Source organism: Erinaceus europaeus, chromosome 8 (assembly GCF_950295315.1).
Source record: "Erinaceus europaeus chromosome 8, mEriEur2.1, whole genome shotgun sequence".
NCBI lineage: Eukaryota > Metazoa > Chordata > Mammalia > Eulipotyphla > Erinaceidae > Erinaceus > Erinaceus europaeus.
The window spans coordinates 66,904,859-66,930,205 of NC_080169.1; the positions used below are offsets into that span (position 1 = coordinate 66,904,859).

Sequence of the window (25,347 nt, forward strand, 5' to 3'; positions counted from 1 at the left end):
AAGTTAAGAAGCTACTGTTTTGTTTTTATGATCAATAAATCTTTAAATTGTTAACCTCAGAATTGTCTCTGCTTTCAGCATTTCACATGATCAATGGGGAGGATTAGGATTATCTACCCACAGAAACAATATTTCTATTGGATTACTTGTTTGTTGAACATTTTGCTGTAGTTTGAATTTAATCTGTCAAGCCTCTATAATTTCTGTACCAAACAGGTCTTTCCTTTGATTTTCTCACAGAATACTAAAGGAATGTTTACTTCTCCTATTCTAGGTTTAGAAAATTGGGAAACATTTACACTTTGCTTAATACTGAGATCAACTTCATACAAAACTCATCCCAAATCCTTTATTCCAAGTACCCCTCAGGTCAACTCTTCATTAAAATTACTAGCTTTAACATTTCATTATCAGTACCATCTCTAAAACAGCATCTTGATTTTTCAATTTCACTTACTCCCAAATTATCCTGTACACTCATTTTCCCTTAATGGTTTATTCTCTTTTGCTCTGTTCCTGAACAATATGAGATTTTTATGTGCAAATATATTAAAATATTACAGATATTAGTAAATATAAATAAGAAGATGTAATCCTCCATGATTCTTCTTCCTGTGTAAAGAATTGTTCTTTTTGCTTTTCTAGATTAAGTGAGAAATATTCAAAGTCGCAATGATAAGTAAGCTATGTTGCTACAGGACATGTACTTTTTAAATCTCTGGCTACATAACAATTTAAATTTTACAACACTTCTACGATGTAGGTACTGCTATTAACCTGACTTGGCAGATGAAGTATTAGAGTACAGAGAGATGAAAGCACTTGCCAAGGACACAGAGAAATAAAAAGCCCCAGCCAAAATTCAGACTCTAGTAGTTTGACCGCAGAGTTTATGAACTCAGCCATATTTTGATACTTTACTAGATGTATTTCACTATATAATTATTCATTCAAAATGTATTTGTTGGATCTGTATACTGCACCGCAAGCTATATCCTACCACTTATGTTTTACAAAAGAAAAAAAATGGTAAGTCATAAATCTCTTCCATAAGATGAAAAAACAATTTACAAAACATCTTGAATTCTAGGCAGAATGAAGACAGGTTGTGTTTTCACCAACTTTTAAATGGCATTTGTTGGGTTCTGTATTTTCTCTCATGTTCTTGTTTTTGTTGTTGTTATTTCCTGTTTTGGTAATACCCTCCAGTTTAGCAGGGGCTGACATAGATTTACTTACTTATTTACTTATTTTCATTTTACTTTTTCTCTGAATGACAGCTCTTTACAGTTTCTTACTCTCAGCAGGAAGGAAGAAATAGAAATTTGGGGGTCAAATAGTGCTACTACATCTATATTACAGATTTGTCCCCAACACATACTGAAGTTCAATAATTAGGTGAGCATCTTGCATAATAGTTCCCATATCAAGTTCTCTATTTAGAAATATATGTCATCTAGTATCTTTTTCTGAAGTTTATTTATTTATTAATGAGAAGGCAAGATAGAAGATTAAGAGCCAGAGCATCACTCTGGCACATGCAGTGCCAGAGATGGAATTTGGAACCATTTACTGGACAGTTTATCTACTTCAGTCACCTTACAGACAGCAGTATCTTGTTTTAAGTGATCTTTTAAATTCCTTTTGTTCTTGTCTTCTTTCATGATTCACTTCTCAAGATATTTTTGAAGTGTTTATTATTTATTCATTTTATTGACTTAATGATCAACAACACCATAGGATAAGAGGGGTACAAGTCCACACAATTCCCACCACCAGAGTTCTGTATTCCATCCCCTCCATTGGAAGCCTTCCTATTCTTTATCCCTCTGGGAGCATGGACCCAGGATCATTGTGGGGTGCAGAAGGAAGTTCTGGCTTCTATAAATGCTTCTCCACTGGACATGGGCATTGACAGGTTGAGTCATACTTCCAGCCTGTCTTTCTCTTTCCCTAGTGGCATAGGGCTATGGAGTGGTGATGTTCTAGGACACATTGGTGAGGTTGTCTACCCAGGGAAGTCAGGTTGGTGTCATGGTAGCATCTGCAACTTAGTAGATGAAAAAGCCTTAAGTTATAAAATAGAACATATTGTTTAATAATCAGAACCTAAAGGAATTTTTTCTAACTTATTAATAATTCTTTTAATATTCAAACCTACATGTTCCTGCCATTGTGGACAGAGTATCCAGAAATCTTTTTTTTTTTTTTTTTATTGAGGAGGGAGAGGGCTAATGGATTACTGTATGGTTGTTGAAACATGGATACAATTTCTCATCTTCTTGTGACAGGTGTCTGCAAAACACTCTCACCCTTAACCAAGTCTTTTCCATCATTATGCAGCAGGACCCCAATGCTCCTTTCCTCACTCCCTTACACTTTTCCTCCAAGTCCTTTGCTTTGCTGTAATACACCACACCCAGACCAAGTTTCAGTTTACATTTTCCCTTTCTGTCTTGTTAGGTTCCACCTATGAGTGAGATCATCAAGCATTAGTGATTTGTTGAATTATGTGAATAACTTGTAATCACTAATAATTAGTAGCCAGTAATATTACTCTATTCTAAAGTGAATTTATTATGGTAAGATTATTACTATATGGTTATTTTATTGTTAGAAGGCTATAATACAAGTGGAAAATATCTCTGTAGGTTTTTCTTAATTTCAGTAGATTTTTCATTAAAACAATAAGATCACAGAGCCCAATTACTTTATTTTCACATTTTATTTACTATTTCAGAGCTTCGAGAAACCAAGACCTCTGAATACTTCAGTCTATCTCACCACCCTTTGGACTACAGAATATTGTTAATGGATGAAGATCAAGATCGCATATATGTGGGCAGCAAAGATCACATTCTTTCCTTGAACATAAACAATATAAGTCAAGAACCTTTGAGTGTAAGTTTATCATTTTTTAATTTTTCTTGTATTTGATAGAAGCAGAGAAAAATATAGAAAGAGTGGAGAGACAAAGAAAGACACATACAGCATTACTTACCACTAGTGATGCTTCCCTCTTGCACATGGGGAATGGGGACTCGAACCCAGCTACTTGTACATGTAACATGTGCACTCAACCAGGTGCAGCACCACCCACCTCCTAAATTTATCACTCATTAAGGAAATGTTAACCTTCTAAATGTTTTTGTCCTTAGACTTTTCACATGCAAGGTGTGTGGTTGTGTGTCTGTGTATTGAAAATATAATCAATTCTCTTTGTCTAGTTCACAATTTCTAGTCAATTTCAAACCTGAAAATTAAATGATATGACACATCCTATGTATACATAGGGAAAGAGAAAATCATGAAGTACAGCATACAAAAAGAAATTAAAGGAAGATATATCTCCTTATTTGCATTCATTTAATTATTGAAAAGAAGGCAGTTCTTTTTTTTTTTTTTTTTTTTTTGGCCTCCAGGGTTACTGCTGGAGCTCAGTGCCTATACTACTATGAATCCACTGCTATTGGAGACCATTTTTTTCCATTTTATTGAGTAAGACAGAGATAAATTGAGAGGGGATAGGAGAGGAAGTAGGGGGGGAAAGAGAGAGAGACATATCCAAACTTGCTTAGCTGCTTCGGAGCATCCTTCCTGCAGGTAGAAGGCAGGAACTTGAACCCTGATCCTTGTGCTTAGTACTATATGAACTTAACCGGGTAAACCAATGCCCAGCTCCAAAAGAAGACAATTTTTAAATGCACTGTTCTTTGAGTGTGAACTGGTTTTATCTTTCTGTTTCACAGTAAGGAAATAAATTGAACATCATTTGAATCAGAAAATAAAAGATTAATTATGAGATTATTACTGCTAGGGTACCTGAATTTATCATTTTACCAATGGGAAGCAAGCTGACAAAAAAAAAGTTTGAGCCCCCAGCTCCCCACTTGCAGGGGAGTCGCTTTACAGGCGGTGAAGCAGGTCTGCAGGTGTCTTATTTTTCTCTCCCCTCTCTGTCTTCCCCTCCTCTCTCAATTTCTCTCTATCCTATCCAACAATGACAACATCAATAACAACAACAATAATAACTATAACAATAAAACAACAAAAGCAACAAAAGGTAATAAATAAATATATTTTAAAAAGTCATCATCTCTATAACTGACCCAAGGCTGTAATGATTTAGGATGCTAGTATAATATTTCAGAGAGGGAATCTCTTGAATTTCATCAGTTACTTTAGCTGTTGAAACTCCAGATATGTTTCAAGTCTACCAGCTAAGCTATGTTTTTCACTGGAACAATGTTAAATTAAGATAGCAATATAAATGTAAATTAATTCTAATAGTAGTAGTTTCAAAAAATCTATATTTCAAAAAGAGGGAAAGACATATTATTATGTACATTAGTAATTATTTTTTAAATTTTATTATCTTTATTTATTTATTGGATAGAGGCAACCAGAAATCAAGAGGGACAGGGGAGATAGAGGAGAGAGACAGAGAGACATCTGCAGCCCTGCTTCACCACTCGTGAAGCTTTCCCCCTGCAGGTGGGGACCAAGGCCTCGAACCTGGGACCTTGTGCACTGTTATATATGCGCCCAACCAGGTGTGCCACCACCACCTGGCCCCGTAATTTTATTTTTATATTGTACCATTAGTAAGTGGACACATTAAATTTATTAATGGAAAAAACAATGAAGGGACTGAATACATAATTATCTGACAAAATAACAGCATTTTTGTTAACTTGAATTAACAAAAGAAAAATAGAAATATATGATATTTATATTTATACATATTTATATTTACATACATTGAATGCCTTACATTTGTTTTCATGAAGTAAAGAAAGATCATTAGGCTATTGTAACCTTTCTTTTTCTCTCTGAACAGGTTTTCTGGCCGGCATCTACAGTCAAAGTTGATGAGTGCAAAATGGCTGGCAAAGACCCCACAGTGAGTGTGTTTAAAAAATAATAATAATAACTTAAGTATTTTGTCTTTGAATTCACATAGCTTGAATGTAGCCAAAAGTGAAACAAAGGGTATTGGTATTTTAAGTCCTCCACCACACACATGGTGAAAAATGTAAATGAAAAGAGATTGAAACACTGGAATTTAGGAATTCCTGACTTGGTAGAAATGTCCGGCCTTGTTTTCATTATTACACCCTGACACTTTTCATGATGGATTTCAGTAATAACCCTCGTTCCAAGTAGAACCAACCAGCAGAATTCTCAGCAGGCTGCTGAAATAATGACAATGCAAGTGTCTGGAGCAGCGCCCAGATACCATGTGCACCTTTCCAGAGATTCTTTGCAAAATGGTAACAGTTAGACAGCACTTTTTGTAAGGCATAACTCACTAGTGATAACCAGTATCTTTTTAAATTAAAAATAATCTCAAAAACAAAAATCAAGGCAAATGGAAACAGTGATGCATGACTAGTGTTAAACACTTGTACAAATTGTATTTGTTTAGGTAGGATTTCATATAAAGAAGCAAGCAATGAATCTATACTGACTCCTGTAATATACTAAAAGTGACAGATCAAATTGTTCACAGACTGAGTTTAGCAGGCGGAAAAAAACAATTTTTGTGAAAACAAGCTGTGGAAATTAAAAATTGACTTTCATTAAATGTTTATATTTATTTATTTGAATGAGAATGTGAGAAAAGAGAGACAGACACAGAGACACCGGAGCACTGTTCAGCTCTGATTTATGCTGGGGCCAGGGATTGAACCTGGGAACTCAGAACCTCTAGCATGTTTTTTTTTTTTTGGGCATAACCTTTATGCTATTTCCCTGGCTCACATTTTTGGTTCTTAATATTCCTAAGTATAAGGTTCATAAAATATCTGTTACAGACAGGTTAGTGGAAAGCTGTTTAAAATCTTCAGATCTCACTGGTAGATGTTATTTTTTTATATTTATTTATTTATGTTCCCTTTTGTTGCCTTTGTTCTTTTTTATTGTTATTATAGCTATTATTGTTATTGATGTTGTTGTTGTTAGATAGGACAGAGAGAAATGGAGAGAGAGGGAGAGAAAGATATACACCTGTAGACCTGCTTCACCGCCTGTTATTCTACTCCCCTGAAGGTGGGGAGCCAGGGGCTACAATCAGGATGCTTGTGCTTCACGCCATGTGCACCCTACCTGCGCAATGACACCCAGTGGATGTTCTTAACAAGAGAGCGCACCAGGAGCTACTCAGTTCTGGCTTTCACATCTTTAGATTTCTATTATTATTATTACTGTTGTTGTTGTTATTTATTTTCCCTTTTGTTGCCCTTGGTTTTTATTATTGTTGCAGTTCTTGTGTTGTTGATATAGTCGTTGTTGGATAGGACAGAGAAAAATGGAGAGAGGAGGGGAAGACAAAGAAGGGGAGAGAAAGATAGACACCTGCTTCACTGCCTGTGAAGTGACTCCTCTGCACGTTGGGGGCTCAAACAAGGATGTTTGCGCTTCACATCATGTGCACTTAACCCACTGTGCTACCGCCCAACGACTCCCGGTGGATGTTCTTAACAAGAAAGTTCACCAGGAGCTACTCAGTTCTGGCTCTCACATTTTTAGATTTCTATTATTGTTGTTGTTTATTTTCCCTTTTGTTGTCCTTGTTTTTTATTATTGTTGTTTTTGATGTCGTCATTGTTGGATAGGACAGAGAGAAATGAAGAGAGGAGGGGAAGACAGAGAAGAGGAGAGAAATATAGATACCTACAGTCCTGCTTCAACACCCGTGAAGTGACTCCCCTGCAGGTGGGGAACCAGAGTCTTGACCCAGGATTCTTATGCCAGTCCTTGTGCCTTGTGCCTCCTGCACTTAACCCTCTGAACTACCACCCGACCCCCATATTTTTAGATTTCTAATTCATCTGCTGATGGAAATAAAAATGGGCATAATGTCTTAGAAGGAGCATATTTTTTTTTACCTACGACTTTATAAATGAAAAAAGAAAAGAAAGAAAGATTTAAAAAAGAACCAGCTGTTGAATGAAATATGATGTGCTCTGGGGAAACAGAGCTCCAGAACATATTGGTGGGGTCGTCTGCCCAGGGAAGTCTGGTCGGCATAACAGTAGCATCTGGAATCTCGTGGCTGAAAGAAGAGTTAACCTATAAAGCAAAAACAAATTGTTGCCTAATTATGAACCTAAAGGCAGGAATAGTGCAGATGAAGACTTTGGGGTTTCTGCTTTGTAGATAGTTAGTAGGCCTATTTTAGTTATATTCCAAAGGGCCCATGACTATACTAGTTCCTTTTTTTTTTTCTGACCTTGGCATCTGACATGCAGGTGGGCCCCAAGTTATTGTCTGGGGAGATGATGTCACAGCTTGAAAAAGGTCTAGAAAGCTGGATCAGGGAAAAGAGTATCTCCCAAATATAGGAAAGGTTTATAAATATTGTTGACTATAAACCCCATGGATTTGATCTAACCTGGGGCCCATATTCAGCTTAGGGGCCTATGTGATATCTGCATCTGGAAAGAGAGAGACAGGCTGGGAGTATGGATTGATCTGTCAATGCCAATGTTCATCGAGGAAGCAATTACAGAAGCCAGCCCTTCCACCTTCTGCACCCCATAATGTCCCTGGGTCCATACTCCCAGAGGGATAAAAAATAGAAAAGCTATCAGGGAAGGGGATAGGATATGGAGTCCTGGTGGTGGGAATTGTGTGGAATTGTACCCCTCTTATCCTATGGTTTTTGTCAATGTCTTCTTTTTATAAATAATAATAATAATATATATATAATGTGGAGAAAGCTTTCCCCTCCCCATTCTGAAGCTATTATTTCAATAATTGCACATGAATTAAACTACTTTGTTTCATATTATAATGTAGAAGTTGTCCCCCGCTAATGTGTATCCCATCAAATTTTGCCTTTTGCCACAATGATATCCTGTGGCTATAATTACTTGATTTAATTGTCTTTTGTTCAAGACAATTTTCATTTCCCATCTATACATGCTGCCACAGGCAAAACATGTAGGATTTAGACACTTTTGCAAATTCTCTTTCCAACGCTTATTATTGCTTTTTCTGAAGAGTCTCAGCCAAGTCATTTGATTTCTTCCTCCCTCTGGCGAAATAGAAACACTCTGTTATTTGCTTTCTTATAATTACAAGTCATTAAATGACACCTTAACTACATGCTTACATCTTCACAGTTTTTTCATGCTGTACTGTCATTCATGGCTATCTTCTATTCTGAGACACAACCAGTTAGTACACATACATAACAAGTGAAGGGATGTGTTTTAGTACTGCTGCCCACATTATTAATTCCTGAGGAGCTGGGCAGTGGCACACCTGGTTGAGTGCATACATTACAGTGCACAAGGACCCGGGTTCGAGCCCCCAGTCTCCATCTGCGGAGGAAAAGCTTCATGAATGGTGAAGCAGGACTGCAGGTGTATCTCTGTCTTTCTCCTCCTCTATCTCTCCATTCCCTCTCAATTTCTGACTGTCTCTATCAAATAAATAAAGATAATAATTTAAAAAATAAAATAAAAATCAATTCCTTGGGGGCCAGATGGTGGCGCACCTGGTTTAGCACATGCATTACAGTGGTCAAGGACCCAGGGTTCAAGCCCCCAGTCCCCACCTGCAGGGGAAAGCTTTACAAAGCAGCGAAACAAGACTACAAGTGTCTCTCTGTCTCTCTCCCTATGACCACCCCCCTTCCTCCTTGATTTCTGGCTGTCTCTAGCAAATAAAAAAAAATAATTTAAAATATTAATTAAAAATAATTCCTGGGAAAGAATGTATTTTTAAAGTATTTTTTTCTATGCAAGAGAAGAAATATATCTGGCAAAACCACCTCATCTTTTATACGTCAAGTGCTTATGGAGAGATATCTTTAATCATGCCACAAGAGAAAAGCTAGTAATAGAATAATGTTGCTAAAAAAGTATTTAGAAATTCTATAGAACAAATTATCTTATTACACTTATCCATTAAGACATATATTTAAGATTATCATACCTTGTTTCAAAAAATACCATCTAAACAGATGCACAATATCACTGATCCTGGACCAATTTTTAATTCAGATAGCCAGTGAGAAGAGAGAGAGAGAGGAGATACTAAACTAACATAGCTTCCTCCAGTGCTCTGATGCTGGGACTCAAATATTGGCTTTGTGTGTTGCAATGTATGTGCTCTCCCTTGTAAGATGTTTCTCTGTTCCCAATGAACTTATTTTTGTAAAGAAAATAAATTATAATTGTGGAACTAGAATTAATGATTCATCTTAGCTAAACAAAGTATAACCTACTCATTTCTCAATGTATTCACGTTCTCATATGCTTCAATATAAGAGTAATATTACTATTTTATTCATACTCTTAAGTAAATTGAAATTGGATAAAAGTACATAATGTCAAACATATCCAACAGATAGCACTTATTGGATGTGATAAGTTAACATTTTAAGAAATTCTTGGAAAATTAAACAAGATTATATGTTTAGGCATATATACTTTATGCATCTATAATATCAATTTTGAAAATTATAGAATCTTAGCTTACCTATTTATGTGACCAAATTATTTTGAACCACTAGATAAATATATTTTCTTAGATTGTTTTCCAAACCAAAGAAATATATCAAAAAGAAAAAAAATTTTTTTCTTTACTCTTTTTAGTGTGGACCATAAAGAGTCAGCATATATAAAGTCCAATTCACTTCTACACCAGGATATATATTTTAAAACACTTACTTTTTTAGTTTACATAGGTAATTCATGTTAAAAACTGTAGATTTCAAGACATAGAAATGCTTATAGAAATCAGTAATTATACAATAACCCTGGAGGCTCGATTTGTCTTTGCTTTAGTTTCATTATGAAGCCTATCTCACTGAGGCATTAACAGGGACTAATGAGTTAATATTTTCACAGAGAATTATACTCACAATAATATATTATTGTGAAGGAAGTAAAAGGCTATATTGTTGGGTTGTTCTCTTTTTCTGGGCCAGACGAGGGAGGAGCCACAAAGAGTGAACATGAAACATCAGTGGAGGACCAGCATTCTCAAGCACTAAAGGCATTTTTATTGGATTTTGCTACAGCTTATATAGAGCAAAATTGTGACAAAGCATGAACTGAACTTTAATTATAACAATGTGTGTTTAGTTAAACCTTATAAGTAACTTATGCTTATGATCAACCCTTATTGTCTTTGCTCTCAAGGACCTTTCCCAGAACAGGTAGGCATTTGTGTCTTGCCTCCAGATGGCTACTAAAGTTCATTTTTCCTGAGGTTTGCCTTCAGAGAGAGAAGCCTATTTGCAGAACATTATAAACCTCTTGTTCTCGGTTTTTCAGTCTTGAGAACAGACCAGCTTAGGTCAACAACATTAAAGGTGCTGTGTTTTCCCCACACTATATTGCTTAAAGCATATTGATTTAAAACTTCATTTTTGTTTTATTATATGACATGTATGTGTACAGAAAGTCTTATTATATTCAGTATAATGTTGGAAGTCTGATTTTTCTTTTAGTATTATCCTACAAAATAGTTTTGATTTAAAAGGTTAAAAGAAATTATCTACCATACTGATTTTCACTGAAATCGCATTCATTAAACCTTTTATGAATTTTTTACTGTTTTCAGAACTGGTACTAAGTTTTTCACAGAACAGATGTCACATTTACGTCACAGGGTTGTAACAACAATGATAAATTAAATAAATAAGAAAAGTCTAATACCTGGCACTTGTATGTATTTATTACGTGTCAGACACCATTCCAAAAGCTGTATTATTTAATTGTTCACAATAAATATTACCATCACAATTTACACATGAAAAGACTGAAGCACAAGGAGGCTAAGTAAATGTCTCAAATCTGAGCAGTTAGTAAAAGATAAAGCCTTAGTTTGAAGTCATCATCATGTTCTGAGATTTACGTTATTAAGCCCATTCTCTTCTATCTGACTGACATAATGAACCCAACTTTTATTGCTTCTCTGGTTTCTTCATACAAGTAATCTTTTGCCTGTCTTAGAAACTGTTCTCTGAGTAAATCCTGCACTGTTATGTCCTCATTTTTATATTCATCTTCTTTTTTTCCTGGAATGTTATTCCCTTATGCTTCTGCATGTTAAAATCTCTACTTCTTTTGAAGTTGCAATTAAAATGACAGCCTATCTCAAATCATTGCATCCAGTTCAGTATTATTCATACTTCCTTCCTATCTCTACAGTACATTTTGAAGAATATAAATCTATGGTAGCATCTACAACAGCCTGACTTATAATGCCTTTCTTTCTCTAAAAGAAATTGAATCTATTCATTCCAGTGTTACTAGCAACTTTTGAATAGAATAAGCTCAGTAAATATTTAGATAGAATTGGCAGGACTAGAAAGATCTAAGTTAGCAATAATGTGGACAGAAACTAAGGCAGTACAATGGATATTTAAAGTACCTAGAAAATGAATTTCAATAATAAGCTGATTTCTTTTTGTGTTCTTGACTGTGAATCAGAGTGAAAGGACACACTGAACATCAGACTGTGGCAAGTAATTTCAGTTAAGTTACATAATAAGACTAGAGAGTCACATTTAGCCTCTTGGTTAAATTACCATATTACTGACATGTGACTTAATACTTGATTATAAACATTATTGTGCAGATTAAGAGCAATTAACACCAAAATATTAGAAACTGTAAACATTAATAACTTTCATGTAATTCAACTATTTTTTCCCTTTTTTTTTTATTTAAGAAAGGATTAATTAAAACCATAGGGTAGAAGGGGTACAATTTCACACAATTCCCACCACCCAATCTCCATATCCCACCCCCTCCCCTGATAGCTTTCCCATTCTCTATCCCTCTGGGAGCATGGACCCAGGGTCATTGTGGGTTGCAGAAGGTAGAAGGTCTGGCTTCTTTAATTGCTTTCCCGCTGAACATGGGCATTGACTGGTCAGTCCATACCCCCAGTCTGCCTCTCTCTTTCCCTAGTAGGGTGGTTCTCTGGGGAAGCGGAGCTCCACGACACATTGGTGGGGTCTTCAGTCCAGGGAAGCCTGGCCGGCATCCTGATGACATCTGGAACCTGGTGACTGAAAAGAGAATTAACATATGAAGCCAAACAAATTGTTGAGCAAGTAATTCAACTCTTACCACTATAAGTCCTTCACCCAAAGTGGTCAGATGCATAAGAATCAATGTGAGACACATTTATTTGGTAATTTCTCTTTACTCACTTGCAGCTATGAAACCTCAAGCAAGTTAAATAAAATGTTCTGAGTTTTATTTTTCTAAAAGAGGTTTCACTATGAAAAAAAGTGAATGAGTGTAAAATGTCTAAGTAGTACAGATTAGGTGGTTAAATTTAAGATATAAGCAAAAAAGTTAAAACTTTTGCAAAAAGAGTTTAAATATAAAAAATGATTATTTGATGTCTAGTTCATAATAAATTTTCAGTCATTATTAACTATAATAAACATAGCTATAGATATAAACATTAACTATAATCTACAGATACATATAAAATATATTAATGCCGATTCTAGTAATTCATAACAAACTATCTACAAAACCAAAATGAGACAGACACACCCAATTATTATTATAACAGAATTAAGGTAATATATTATGGGAAAAATTGTATACAGATTCTCAGAATGACTGAACCTGAATGTAAGAAAAGTAAACTTAAATTTCTTTGCTTACAGTCCCCTTAACATAGATTTATTACATGCAATCCATACTTTATCTGTGCCCCTTCCAGAATAGCACACTGTCACCTGCAGCTATGTAATCAGTTTCTTGGAGCCTCTGTAAACATTTTTCAAGAATTAAACTGTGCGTTTAACAAAAATCTTTAAATAAAATGAGTGTTATTTTAAAGGATTATTCAACAGCAGTTAATGATCGATTGTTTTAAAATAAAAAGCTATAAAATCAATACCTGTATGAAGTTAATATGTATAAAAATAAACATTTGTTGGCAGGTTATAATGAATATAAAAATTAAATTGATGAAAAATATAAAATAATATTGATTAAATTTAATATGTCCTTGTTTTTCTTTATTTAAATTTTTTATTTATAAAAAGGAAACATTGACAAAACCATAGGATAAGAGGGGTATAACTTCACACAGTTCCCACCACCAGAAATGTCCTTGTATTTTATCAGTTTGTTTTAAACCACACAATTAATAAATGTGTATTGTAAAGAACTATGGGGAATCCGGTGGTAGCGCAGTGGGTTAAGCACAGGTGGTGCAAAACGAAAGGACCAGAGTAAGGATCTGAGCTTGAGCCCCTAGCTCCCAATCTGCAGGGGAGTCGCTTCAAAAGGGGTCTGTAGGTGTCTATCTTTCTCTCCCCTTCTCTGTCTTCCTCTCCTCTCTCCATTTCTTTCTGTCCTATCCACCAACAACAGTATCAATAACAACAACAATTATAACTACAACAAAAAAACAAAAAAGGGCAACCAACGGGAATAAATAAATAAATATTTTTAAAAATACTAAAATACATGGTATCTAAAGGGGGGAAATAATGGTATCAGCCCATTCATGGGAAGCACACTTTCTTGCAGTCTTGTTTGGTTATAAAAAAATAAATAAATAAACTTTACTTTAATACTTTCTTTGAGGAAATTATTTTGTGAAGGAGCCAACATAAACTTCCAGTCAGCAAATGATAGGTCATGAGCTTAATGGATCAAACAGTAATTAATTCAGTAATAGATTTCCTTATTAGGTGCCAACCATCCATATGCACTCCTATAAGGTTATAGTCGGCTTATAATTAATAATATTTTTGTGTTTAATTAAGTGTATAAATGACCTTCCCAGTAGCTAACCTGGAAGAAGGTAAGAAAGAAAACTTTGAAAAAGGCTTTTTAGGGGATCAAGACCAGAAAATTGTGATTATATTATTCTTCATAGAAAGCACTGCTGATGACATTGTTTCAGGTTCACTTTTTTTCTCATCAGTGGCAAAGGCAATAGTGTTTGCAATTACTGACTAAGTATCTGTGATTCTTATAGGAACTCAGTTTTATTAAAAACACTTATATAATAATTCATGAGTGCTGAACAGTGATGTATGTGTGTTAGTCTATAGTTATGAGGGAAATTTTAGGTTTATTTCCACTTTCTAATTTCATAGGCAATAAGTTCATAAAGATGTAGAACATAAAATGTATATACAATATTTTATAATAGTATGTAAAAGAGCCATTATATTTTTATTACCTTACTCCTGAAATAAATCAATAGAGTAAACCAAGTTGTTGTTGACTTAATTGTCTCTGAGCAAAGCTGAAAATGGATCAAAAAGCATCACAGTCTTGCTATTGGAAAAAGTAATTAAAGTTATTTACTTATTATTTTTACCTGTTCTTTTAGCATGGCTGTGGAAATTTTGTTCGAGTAATTCAAGCTTTCAACCGCACTCATTTGTATGTTTGTGGGAGTGGTGCTTATAGCCCAGTCTGTACATATTTGAACAGAGGGAGGCGATCTGAGGTAAGTGAAACAACTTCTCATTCTTACATTAGATTTAGCATCAAATGGTTTTTAAAACTATATTTCAGCACTGAAGGCTAGGAAATATCTATAGCTATAAATGAGTTTTAAGCCTTGTTAAACGCAAATATATTTCTTATGATTTCTGTATAATAAGATAAAGTATAGCCATTTGTCTTCAACCAAATGTTATATTTCACTAAATAAACTATAAATAAAAATTAGTAAGAAATGTATGGGGTCTCGGTGGTAGCTCACCTGATTGAGCATATACATTACAGTGTGTTAAACACTGGTTCAAAGCCCCAGTCTCCACCTACAAGAGGGAGGTTTCATGAGTGGTAAAGCAGTGCAACAGGTGTCTTTCTCTCTCCTCTCTCTCTCCCTCTCCTCTCTCCTCTCTTTCTCTCTCCCACTCTCTCTCTCTCTCTCTCTCTCTCTCTCTCTCTCTCTATATATATATATATATATATACTGTATATATATATATATTCCCCTCCTTTCAGCTCAATTTTGCTATGTATTTAAAATAAATAAATAATAAAATATATTAAAATAAGTAGAAAATGTATATATACTACTGTAAATATTAGGCTATTTTATAATTTATAATATATTTCTGAAAAAATGTATGCTATCTGTAAATATATATGTAGCTCAGAGTGGAAAACTTTCAGAGGATAAAGAAAATGCTGTAACTTGGGGCCTGGCAGTGGCAAGCCTGGCTAAGCACACATGGTACTATGCACAAGGACTGGCACAAAGACTTGGGTTTGAGCCCCTACTCCCCCCACCTGCAAGCAGGGATGCTTCACAAGTGCTGAAGCAGGACTTCAAGATGTTTATCTTGCTCTCTATATCTCCCTCCTCTCTCATTTTCTCTCTGACCTATTGAATAAAATCGGGGAGGGGGGGGGATGAAAAAATGGCCACCAGGAACAATGGATTCCTAGTGCTAACACCGAGCCCAAGCAATAATCCTGGGGGGAAAAAAGGTGTAATCTTATAATTACTTATATACAGTTATATATGCTCCAAAGTACTAAAATATTAGAGGACAAACTTACCTATCACATCTATTTTAAATCATTTATTATTTCCATTTAACATTTGGTAAGGTATATTAAATACATAAATGTGGGTGGGAGTAGATAGCATAATAGTTATGCAAAAGTCTCTCATGCCTGAGGTTCTGATGTCCCAGGTTCAATCCCCCACACCAATATAAACCAGAACTGAGCATTGCTTTGGTAATAAATAAATAAATAAATAAATGTACAAAACAAAAAAAAATGGATGTTCACTGCCTCTGCTGAAAATAACTTTAGTTAGTAAATCATACTTTCATTTTAGAACATCAATCTATACTAGATTATCTAGAAATCTTACATTGGCTATAGTGAGTTGTGTTCTGTAAACAAAAGCATTTAGACAGCTAATATATAATCAAATACAAGGTTTGCTGAACTTTAGCTGTGATATTAAGACTGTGTTTCGCCCATTTCACAGTAACCAAGAATACCATTCATGGAACTTGCATGTGGTGCCAGGGATCAAATCTGAGGCCTCAAGATTGATGATATATGTGCTCCATGTAGTAAATTACTTTCCAGCTCAAAGACGGTTTCTATTAAATTATCTTGCTTTGAGACAATAAAAGGGAAACACAGGTTAATAGAAATTTGGACTAGTGAAGTGTACTACAGCGAAGCAAAAGTTTCTGGACTAGAGGAAAGTGGGGGAGGGCATTAGCATCAGCTACTAAGTACATCATGGTAAAGAGAGTCTTGGGGTGGTAGTGGGAGTCCTGTGCAAACATATATCATGGAGAGATAAGAAACTGTACTCATGTGTCAACAACTATCTTGTAACCTACTATTTCCCCCAACAAAATTACTTGCAAAAAATATTATCTTGCTTTGGTTTTATTGTGCAACATAAACCTACTAAGGTTAATTCAAATAATATTTTCATTTGATTTGGAAGATTAAATTTATGTAGATTAATATTACACCAAGTATGCGTGGATTTTATTCTTCTTTAGCAATAATGAAGCTGCTTTACTACTAATACAATTTAACAATAATTTTCTTATATAATTTTCTTTCTTTCCCCAGATTTATAATCTATACATGTATATATTTGTGAAGAAAAATTCATTTAAAATTAACAGTAATTGTAGTTTAACTTCAAATTGGTACATTTCCAAGTGACTCACAAAAATATAAATAGTAAAATTCTTAAAGGAGATGTAATTCTATGCTTCTTAAAAAAATACAGTTGGCTGCATTGAAATTGTCATTATAACCACATGCCTGTGATCAATTGATTAAATAAACTACTGCCCCAGATGTCTGAAATCTGTCAGACACTCCACTGAAAACTGCAGTCACTGAACAGGCCAACAATAGCATCACATTTTTTTGAGTATTGGAATCAAATAAAATCATTTTCCCATGTACCAATTGCCCACTACTCACTTCAGTACTTAATTGGCAAGTTTGTCCAAAAGAATAATCTTTGGAAAAATCAGCATGGAATAAGTCATAAGCACTTTACTACATGTGAACTACTTTATTCTCAATTCAAAAGATAATTTTTTAAAGAGGATGCATATCCTTTAATTAACCTCTTTAAATAATATGTGAACATCTCAAGAGCCAATTTAAGTATGAAAAGAGCTATGAATTTTAAGCTTTATAAATTTTCCTTTAAAATCATCTCACCATTGTTTTTCTATTAATGTCACATTTCTGTATATTCTGCTATTGAATCATAAAATAAGTGTTGAAATGCAGTTTTATAAACATCTACATTATCTATTTTTCTCTAGTTTAGGATAAAACATCCCCTATCACAAACTGACCATGTTATGATATGCAACTGAAAAAAAAATATCATCCTTAATTATTACTAGCACACATTTTGTAATGGTCAGCAGTAGTACTTAATGATGATTTTGATTTAGTACTAAGATAGCATATTTTTCATATTTTAAGAGCATTTTGAAAGTGAATGTGGAAAGCATTAATTAGTGTTTTATTTTTTGGGCACTACCTACCACCTTTCAATCTTTTTGCAATATGGCAAGTTGTTGATTATATGAGAAAATTTTTGAGCTTACATTTTTTTTTTTGAGACACCAAACTTTTTGATTCTCTTGTGATTCTTCTATCATTTTATTTAATTAACCTTGAACTCTACTACAATATTTCAGATAAGAGGAGGCACATTCAGAGAGATATGGTCATAGATCCTTATAGTATTTTAACACTTAATTCATAATAATTTATGATTTCTGTTATATCATCTTTATTCTGGCTTTTTAAAAAGTAGATACACTATTAATTATAATTTTTTCAGGTACCATTTTATCAAGAGATATTATTTATATTGTTTTTATGGTGATCCTGATAGACTGAAAAAAAAAAGATCTAGTTCCACAACTTTTTTTTTTTAAGTTTAAGAAAAATATTGAGGGTGTTAATGCTTTACAGTGAATTCATTACATATGCATACAATTTCTGGGCCCCTCAACGTTTTCTCCTTCTCATCCCTCCTCTTCCCTCCACAGAGTCGTTTGCTGTGATACAATGCACCATGTTTAGTCCACGTTTCACTTTGTGCTCTCCCTCCTGGTCTCTACTTTATTAAGTCCCACTAATAAGTGAGATTATTTAGTATTCATCCTTCTATTGTTGGCTTATCTCACTAAGGGGCCAGTTAATGGCATGTCTGGTTAAATGTAAATGTTATTATTCTGTTTTTTTAATTTTATTTATTTATTCCCTTTTGTTGCCCTTGTTGTTTTATTATTGTAGTTATTATTGTTGTTGTAGTCGTTGTTGGATAGGACAGAGAGAAATGGAGAGAGGAGGGGAAGACAGAGAGGGGGAGAGAAAGATAGACACCTGCAGACCTGCTTCACCGCCTGTGAAGCGACTCCCCTGCAGGTGTGGAGCTGGGGTTCGAACCGGGATCCTTATGCCGGCCCTTGTGCTTTGCGCCACCTGCGCTTAACCCGCTGCGCTACAGCCCGACTCCCTATTATTCTGTTTTTTTTAAATATTTTTCAAGTCATTTCATCAGAAGGGGGATATTGGCTTGTCGTTTTTGACGGGTTAGGTTGTTTTCTCCGGGCTGGCTTCACGGGCGGGTAACAGACGACCAGGGACTCATAGTTGAGCTGTAGGCAGTATCTCTTTATTCATGCAGGACTCAGCACAATCTAAGCCGAGCTAAGCTAAACTCAAGGTAAAGTACTCTAAAACTCACAATGCTGTCTTTATATATACTTGCCAAGTAGGGTGGAAACAGGGTGTGACATAGATAGGGTGGAGAGAAAAGTGACTGGTGACAATCAGAGTGTGACAAGGAGAGGATCAGGGTGTGACAAGGAGGGGGGGGTGGAGCAAAAACATATCATGAAACAGTGGGGATTGAACCAATGCCCTGGAGGGTGGTGCTTGTTAACAGCGGTTATATAAATAGAATGAAGTGGTTATGTAAATAGAATAGTGTTAAGCAGGGGGGATTTAAACCAAATGAAACAGAAGGGGTCTCATGCATACCAACATTGGCTCACAATATAGATGCTGACACATGGGGTTAGTTTCTCATCTCCCTGTGATACATATTTGTAAAACATTGTGACCTGCAGCTGAGATCCTTTTCTACCATCAGGCACAAGACCCCAAAACCTTCTCCAACTCCTTTCAAACCCTTCTTTCTAGAATCCTTTGATTAAGTGCAATACGCCACATCCAGTCCAAGTTTCTTTTTGTGACTCCCTATATTTCTTAGATTCTTCCTATAAGTGAAATAATCCAAAATAATTTTCCTTCCCTTTTTGGCTTATCTAACTTAAAACAATTCCTTTGAGTTACATCCATGATGATGCAAAGATTTCTTCATCACTTTTAACAGCTGAATAGTATTCATATGTGTCACATTATTTCTTTGGTATTTATCAGTCATTAGATATAGGATTGTTTGAAGTTTGAGCTACTGTAAATTGCACTGCTATGAACATAGGTGTATACATGTCTCTTCAGATAAGTGTTTCTGCTTTTTCTGGATAAGTAGGTCCATTTTAGTGTTCAGAACCATTGCTAGACTATTTTCACTGGAGTTGGACCAATTTACATTGTTACCAGCAGTGTAGAAAGGTTTACTTTCCCCCCCCACTTCCTCAGCAGTACTTGTTTCCTTTTTTTTTATTTTTTACATTATTTTAAAATATTTATTTATACCCTTTTGTTGCCCTTGTTGCTTTTTATTGTTGTAGTTATTATTGTTGTTGTTGACGTCATTGTTGTTGGATATGACAGAGAAATGGCGAAACAAGGGAAAGACAGAGAGGAGGAGAGAAAGATAGACACCTGCAGACCTGCTTCACTGCTTGTGAAGCAACTTCCCCCAAGGTGGGAGCGGGGCCTTGAACTGGATTCATTATGCTGGTCCTTCTGCTTTGCGCCATGTGCGCTTAAACCATTGCATTTAACCCACTGCACTACCGCCCGACTCCAAGTACTTGTTTCTATCTTTTCTGATGTATGACATTCTCACAGGTATAAAATTATCTCATTTGTGTTTCTCTGATAATTGGAGACTTTGCACAGTTTTGCATATGTCTGTTGGCCCTCTATTTCTTGGCCAAAATTCTATTTTCATTTTTTATTTTTAAGATGTTTTAAACTTTGTTTAATTTGATAGGACAAAAAGAAATTGAGAGGGAGAGAGACACCTACAGCATTGCTTCAATGCTTTTGAAGCTATCCTTCTACAGGTGGAGACCAGGGAGCTGAAACGGGGTTCTTTGCATAGTAGCATGTGTACTTAACCAGGTGTGCCACTGCCTGGGCCCTCTCCATTTTTAATGTTTTTATTGTTGTTGTTGAATTTAGTGAGTTCTTTATTCACTGTAGTTATTTGTTCTTTATATAGTGTATCAAATGTGCAAATCTGCCAGAAATTCTGTCTGTGTCTTTGTTTCATAGTGGTTTCCTTTACTATACAGAAGTCTTTCAGTGGGATGCAATTCCATTAATTTACTTTGTTGGGCTTGCATCTGTAAAGACATTTCCCAAGAAGATATCATAAAGTGTTCTGTTAATCTTTTCTTCTATGGATTTGATGTGTTCTGATCTAATAGTCATATTTTATATCCACTTGGAGTTGTCTTTTGTACGGTGATATGTGTTGTTCTGGTTTCATTAGTATGCATGTTCAATCCCAATTTCCCAATACCATTTGTAGAAGAGACTCTTCTTTCTCTACTTTTTCTATTTAATGTTGTGGTCTCCTTTGTCAAAAATCAGTTTTCCATAGGTGTGAGAATTATTTCTAGGTTCTCAGTTCTATTTCACTGATCTGTCTGTTTTGGTCCTAATACCAGGCAGCTTTGATTACAATGTAATTTCAGGTCACTAAGTGTGTTACCTGTCCTTTTTCTTTTTTCTTAAGATTACTTTGACAGTCCTAGATATTTCCTCATTCAATATAAAATTGTATAGCTTTTGTTCTGTTCTTCTTCCTTAAAGAGATCTTGTGGGATCTTGATTAGTGTTGCACTAAATTTATATGTGACTCTGGGTAGAATAGTTATTTATATCTGTATCTCTATTTCTTCTTTTCTGACCTAATTGTTATGGCAAGGATATCCAAAACTATGTTGAATTTTAAAGGTGATCGGGACAACCCTGTTATATACCTGATCTAAGAGGGAAAGATTTTGGTTTCTTGTGATTGAATATGCTATTAACTATAGTTTTGTGTATAGATTCAACTAATTTGAGGCATTTTCTATCTATCTCTATTGTTATAATACCTTGCTCATGAAAGAATATGGAATCTTGTCTACTGGTTATTTTTGCTGCCATAGTGTCTACTGTCTTTCCTCCCTGACCCATAGAAATGTAACAAAGTAAACAATATAAATAATAACTCCAAATGGGGCCAGGCAGTAGTGCACCTGGTTAAGTGCAAATATTACAGTGCACAAGAACTCAGGTTCAAGCCCCTGGTGCCCACTTGCAGAAGAAAAACTTCGTAAGTGGTGAAGCAGAGCTGCACGTGCCTATCTCTTTCCCTCTCTTTTTCTTAAAGTTTTTTTTAATGTGATTTAATATTTATTTAATAAATTACATGTCAACAGGGGTATAATTCCACATAGTTCCTACCACGAGAGTTCTGAATCCCCAACCCCTCCATTTCAAACTACTAAGTTCTCCCAAGGTGACAGACATGGGTTAATTATCATCCATACAACTATTTGTCTAGATTTGTACATAATTTCCCCCTTTTTCTTCAAGGTCCAGTCCTCTCGTCCCCTCCAAACCATACATAATCCTGTTACTATATCCAAATGGTCTTCCCTTTTTCCACCCCTCTCTATGGATGCTGATGGAGCTGGAGTTCAAAGGCCTCTTTTCTCCTTCCTCCTTTCACTTCTCCCGCACTGGGATATGGATCAAAATTGTTTTTGAGGTGCAGAAGGTAGGAATTCTGACTTCTGTAACTGCTTCTCCACTGAACTTGGGCATTGGCAGGTCAATCCATACCCCTATACTGTTTCTGTCTTTTGCTAATGGGGTAGAACTCTGGAGAGGTGAGGTTCCAGGACATATTAGTGAGGTCATCTGCCCAGAGATGTCAGAATGGAATCATGGTAGCAGCTGCAGTTTGGTGTCTGGAAGTCTCTTTTCCTCTCTATCTCTCCCACTCCTCTCAATTTATCTCTTTCTCTATCCAATAATAAATAAATAAAATATTTAAATAAATAATAAAATAACTCCACGCTAAGTTCTTCTTCTTCTAGCGTTTGCCCTTCTTCCGTAGCCAGTCAACAGCATCAGGTTGAAAGCTGTCAGGAGCTGCTTGTTGCTGGCTTTGAAAGTGACTGGGATCCATGTGGATTCAGTCGGCTAGGAAGGATCGTCAGTTTCCCCAATGAATGGGTACTCACGGGATGCACCACGAGAAGGTCGATCCAATGCATCCCAGGGTTGCATTGGGTTGCATGCTAAGTAATAAAAGTTAATAAAAATAATAACTGATCACTTTGTTAGACATTCTTAGAATACCGTCAAATGTTATCTCTGGTGGACTTTATCAACTGTCTCTTATAAGATAGGTTGCAGTTACTGAATACCATTCAAGCTCCTGATTCTGCTACTCACAAATCAAATGACATACCATATGACTAAGAATAGCATCAGGGGTATCCAGCTTATATTACTTTATAATAAATTGGTTGTCAGATTTATCTGTGTAGAATCTTTTTCTAGCTTTTTTTTTTTGTCAGAGGAAAAGCTATACTTCTCCTATATCAACAAAATTCTTTGATTAATGATTTTCATCACTCTGATATAACTTCATTTCTTTTTTTTTCTGGATGTATTTTCTTCTTTAAAATTGGTATGTGTTTCTTTTCCTTACAATCATTTTCTTGAACTTAAAATATTGTAATATACAATTCATTGAAATCAGCTGAGATGATGTTGAGAACTCAGGGAAATGTGATGAATATATGTAATTTCTTAAGTACTGTGATTCTGATGACCAGGGGGTGGTCCACCTTGTAGAGTGCACATGCTACCTATCATGTACATGAATCCAGCTTCGAGCTCTGAGTCCCCAGTTGCAGAATAATTTCAGGAGCAGGGGATCAGTGCTGCAGGTGTCTTTCCTTGTTGTCTCTACATCTCTCTCCTCGTTCATCTCCTTCTACATTTTCATATATCAGAAGCTGTGGAGACATTGCATAGGCACCTCCCTCCCCCACACATATACACAAACACAATGGTAACTCTGGTAGGGAAAAAGTGGTTCCCAAAGGGAGTAATGTATTTGAACTAAAGGGTTAAGTATTATTTCTGTTAGGGGAAGAGGAACAGAGGTCTCTGAACTCCAATTCCATCAAGACCCAAAGAAAGAAGTGGAAAAAAAGGGAAAGATATTCAAAAGTAGCAGTAGGTTTAGGAATGGCTTATAAATGAAGAGAGACAAGACCAAAGGAAAAACAACTGAACAAATATAAATATATAAATACAGATAGTTATAAAATTATAGTTAATAGTATCTGTAAGCTTGGGGATAACTACTGAAGTTTCCAATGGAGAGAATGAGAACACTGAATTCTAGTGGTGGGAATAATGTAGAATTAGACCCCTGTTATCTCTTAATTTTGTAAATAAATTTAAATCCCTAATAAGAATAAATAAAATCCCTGAAAATAAAAAAAAGAATGACCAGGGGAAATTAAAATTAGAATTTCCAAAGAAAACTGTATTAGACTGACAAAATAACTCACCTGGATAGTGCACTGCTTTCCCATGTGCTTGATCCAATTTCAAACCTGGCTCCCATTGCACTTAAGGAAGCTTTAGTTGTGGTCCTTTCATTTTTCTCTCTGCCTCTATCTCTGTCTCAGAAACAAAGCAAAAAAAAAAAAAATTAAAAACAAAACAATAAAAAAGAAAACTATATACTGTAATAAAGCATTATTTGAATGGATTGACTACAAAATAAGAAAAATATGTATTAATGAACATACATAGTAGGTATTTATATACATTTATATGTGTACGTGTACAGATATATTTGCATATGTTTTGTTTATTTGGTAATAGGAAGTTGAAAGTTGAAAGACTTCACTATCTCAGCAATGAAGTTAGCAGTCATCTGAGTTCACAGAAGATTTAATTATAGTGGCAGTGGCCTAAAATTAATGGAAGATTTCGGTTGACAATAGTATAGTTGAAATGTTGTTAAGCAGTGTCAAGTGTGGGTTTTTTATTCATACTCATAAACTTATCCTCTATAAAAATTAGTTTCAAGATAAATAAGGAATGTATAGACAGTCATTTTGTTCCAGGATGTGGATGCTGAGAGAAGATCATGGATTCAGGAACTTAGTATTTTTTGTGAATAATTGTAAAAATGAAAGAAACATGGAATCTTGTATTGCACCAAAGTGAAAGACTCCGGGGTGGGTGAGGGGGAGGGAGGAGTGTTATGGTCCTGCAACATGAGGGCGGAGGACCTAGTGGGGGTCGTACTTTTATGAGAAAAACTGAGAAACATTATGCATATTCAAACTATTGTATTTACTGTCAACTGCAAAACATTAGTCCCCCAATAAAGAAATTAAAAAGGAAAAAAAATGGAGTCTATTATCTAATTAAAAAGTCAAGAAGAAATTTTCCCATTTGTTGCCCTTGTCTTTCCATTGTTGTAGTTATTTTTATTGTTATTGATGCCGTCGTTGTTAGATAGGACAGAGAGAAACGGAGAGAGGAGGGGAAGACAGAGAGGGGGGGAGAAAAATAGACACCTGCAAACCTGCTTCACCGCTTGTGAAGTGACTCCCTTGCAAGTGGGGAGCTGGGGACTCAAACCCGGATCCTTACCCCGGTCCTTGCGCTTTGCACCAAGTGTGCTTATCCCGTTGCGCTACCGCCTGGCTCCCGCTAACAAACTTTTTTAAAATTAGAGAAGTTTCTTGAGACATAAGTTTGAAGAATTGTTAAGTGTTGCTTAAATTAATGCTTCTGTGGAACAATCCCCTTTTGAGTTATGCAAAGTTCTAAACTATAAATATATCAGTACAAACATACTATAAAGGGAAAAGTAAGTCAGGGGAGAGCAAGTAATTCCTAAACAATGCCATTTATTTGTACATTATTACTTTATCATCATTTAATAAAGCCTGTTTTCCTGACTCTAGAATCACGGGCTTACCAAACTTGTGTTCTCCCAGTTTCATTATTATTTACTTATTCTTTTTATTGTATAAATTAACCTCTATGAAAGTAGACATGGATGATAATTAGGGAATTGAATTTTAATTTTGCTTTTTGTCAATAGTTACATAATCTTAGGGAA

The 25,347-nt window shown here is 35.2% G+C and overlaps 1 protein-coding gene across 2 annotated transcripts in view; it reads left to right on the forward strand.

Moving 5' to 3' along the window:
* SEMA3C (semaphorin 3C) overlaps nt 1–25,347 on the forward strand; it is a 202,467-nt gene that overhangs the window by 101,697 nt on the left and 75,423 nt on the right. For both annotated transcript variants that reach the window (XM_060196327.1, XM_007527906.3), the window contains exons 3-5: nt 2,741–2,901; nt 4,841–4,903; nt 14,341–14,460. In XM_060196327.1, the coding sequence (XP_060052310.1) occupies nt 2,741–2,901; nt 4,841–4,903; nt 14,341–14,460 (344 nt within the window). The remainder of the gene's footprint in view (nt 1–2,740; nt 2,902–4,840; nt 4,904–14,340; nt 14,461–25,347) is intronic.